This window comes from Orycteropus afer, unplaced genomic scaffold (assembly GCF_000298275.1).
Source record: "Orycteropus afer afer isolate SDZICR_OR568_19922 unplaced genomic scaffold, OryAfe1.0 scaffold00098, whole genome shotgun sequence".
Lineage (NCBI taxonomy): Eukaryota > Metazoa > Chordata > Mammalia > Tubulidentata > Orycteropodidae > Orycteropus > Orycteropus afer.
In genome coordinates, this window is record NW_006921685.1 from 9,866,712 (window position 1) to 9,869,348 (window position 2,637).

At 38.8% G+C, this 2,637-nt stretch overlaps 1 protein-coding gene across 1 annotated transcript in view; it reads right to left on the bottom strand.

Annotated features, from left to right (window-relative positions):
- LOC103198651 (afamin-like) overlaps positions 1-2,637 on the bottom strand; it is a 78,376-nt gene that overhangs the window by 56,809 nt on the left and 18,930 nt on the right. The window contains exon 8 of the mRNA XM_007942821.1: positions 1,879-2,093. Coding sequence (XP_007941012.1) covers positions 1,879-2,093 — 215 coding nt within the window. The remainder of the gene's footprint in view (positions 1-1,878; positions 2,094-2,637) is intronic.

Sequence of the window (2,637 nt, forward strand, 5' to 3'; positions counted from 1 at the left end):
GGAAACCCAAGGAGGGGTCGCTATGAGTCGGGGCCGACTCGACGGCACATAACAACAACAACATCCATGTTTTGTAAAAAATAGTACTTAATAAAAGTAGCACAAATCCAGGGAATTCTTTTCAATTCCCCAGCCCCTTTTTTTAGCCATTGACCTTGTTGATTAATTTTGGTCTCCCTGACACTGCCTGTCCATTTTCTCCATCTGTATTCTCAGTTTCATTTGTGGAATATATTCCCTCAGCCTAGAGTAATAGATCTTGAACTTCAGAGAAATAAAAAATCCTTTCAAAATCTAAGACATGTACCCTTTCCACAGGGGGAAAAAAAAATTTAACTAGAAACACACCCCTTAAATGTTGCAAACAAAAACTCCTGAAAGGCTACCTTAGACTGGGGTATCCATCGAGGTCTTGCCTCAAATATTCACATGGAAAAAGACTGCAGCTTGAAACCCTGCATCTGACTTAACCTGTTCATTGTTGCTCTGTTCTTTCTCCCTATGGCTCCAGCCACTATCCTGTTATCTATAATGATGGCAATGATGACGTCGACAAAGATCACTCCTATTCAATATAAACCCTTTAATGGCATCCTGTTACTTAGCATGCTTGCTTGATCACTACCATATGCACACCGAGAAACTTCACATTTCTATGTGCGTTCCATCTAAACTACCAAATTTCCTCAAGTGTCATCTCCCCTATCAAGCCTTTCCAGAGTTCCAGATACAATTGACCACTTCTTCCTCTGTCTCCATTATAACCAGCATTTAGTCCTGCCAGAACTAAATAAACTGTTTTATACTTACTTATTTATAAATCTGTCTCTTCCCACATCTCACTCAAGATGGATGAAAGCTTCCTGAGGATAGAACCTCTGTCTAACCTAGTAAAGTCTTGGGAATATATTTTGTTCCCAGTGAATTAATATTCTTATGTGAGTATTTGTATATAATGAACTGAAGCACAGAGAAGTTAACTTACCGCAGGTGCAAGCCCACTTCCTGTGGCTCCAAGCCCTCTATTATTTCCCTTAATAGTTACATGGTAGGAGTTCTGGTAGCATAGTGCTTAAGGTACTTGACTGCTAACCAGAAGGCTGGTGGTTCATACCCACCAGCCACTTCTCGGAAGGAAGGTTGAGCAATCTACTTCTGCAGTGATACCACCTCGGAAACCCAAGGAGGGATCGCTATGAGTCAGGGCTGACTCGACAACAAACAACAACAACAGTTACATGGTAGTACAGCATGGTGTTGGGAGCTCTGGTAGCATAGTGCCTAAGGCACTTGACTGCTAACCAGAAGGCTGGCGGTTCAAACCCACCAGCCACTCCTTGGAAGGAAGGTTGGGCAATCTACTTCCGTAGTGAAACTGCCTCTGAAACCCAGGGAGGGGTTGCTATGAGTCGAGGCTGACTCAACAGCATGTAACAACAACAACAGCATGGTGCTTAAGCCTACAGTTTCTTGGGCCAGATGTTCTAGGGTCAAATCCTTACTCTGCCAGTTTTTAGTGTGAAACTTGAACAAGTCACTTCTTTGTACTTCAGTACACTCATCACAAAACCTGGGGAAATTTTTACCTGTTTTATCTGTTTTTTGTGAGAATTAAAATAGATAAAACATACAAAGTACTAAACTCTTTGCCTGGCAGAAATCAAGGATTCAATAAATGTTAATTATAATTATAATAACACAATTGCTTTTTCTGAAAATTACACAAAATACTATAATCTGTAACCATGTTTTTGAAAAATTATGATACCCAATGAATTAAATGGTTCTACATCCCTTCCCACTAAATTAACCAAAATAGGCAAAGTCTTATAAGTTTCTTTCTCTTTAGCTTATAAATTTGAACATAGAGTACATTACTCATTCATGAAATTATCTTGGTCAGCATCTTGGTGTTGACAAACATCTTTGCTGTCAGTAAATTTTGCTTCTCTTGGTGATAAGTCCTTTGGCTTCTCATCTTTATCTAAGTAAATTATGCACGCGGCACATTCCAGTATTGTCTTTTCACAGCACTCTTTGAGTTTGCTGGAGATGGAATTTTGTTTTGTACAAACATCGTTCACAATCTTGCTCTGCACAAAATAAGAATGAAAAATGACTTTATTTGTATATGTCTTTCAAGGCTGGAACAATCACATACAAAGCCAAGCATAGGCATAACATCTGCAACCACTTTACCAGCTAATTTGATAGGATAATATTTATTTACATTTTTATTCTTTAAATACACATAAAATTTAAAGTGATGAAAACTTTATTTCTCAGGATGTAAGATGATATATTATAAAAAAGAGGTTCTATTATAAATTTAACTTCATTGCTAAGTATTGATTTTTTTATAATGTTTTACCCCACTCATCTGAAATGTTGGCATCTTATATCCACAAAACACAAGTTACTGCTGTATTCCTCATCATGTATCTCCTCTCTTATGGCTTGAAGCTACATATTGAGCACATAAAAAACTCACTGCCGTGGAGTTGAATCTGACTCATAGCGACCCCTCCTTGGGTTTCCGAGGTGGTACCACTATGGAAGTAGATTGCCCAACCTTCCTTCCGAGGAGTGGCTGGTGAGTTTGAACCATCAGCCTTCTGGTTAGTGGTCAAATGCCTT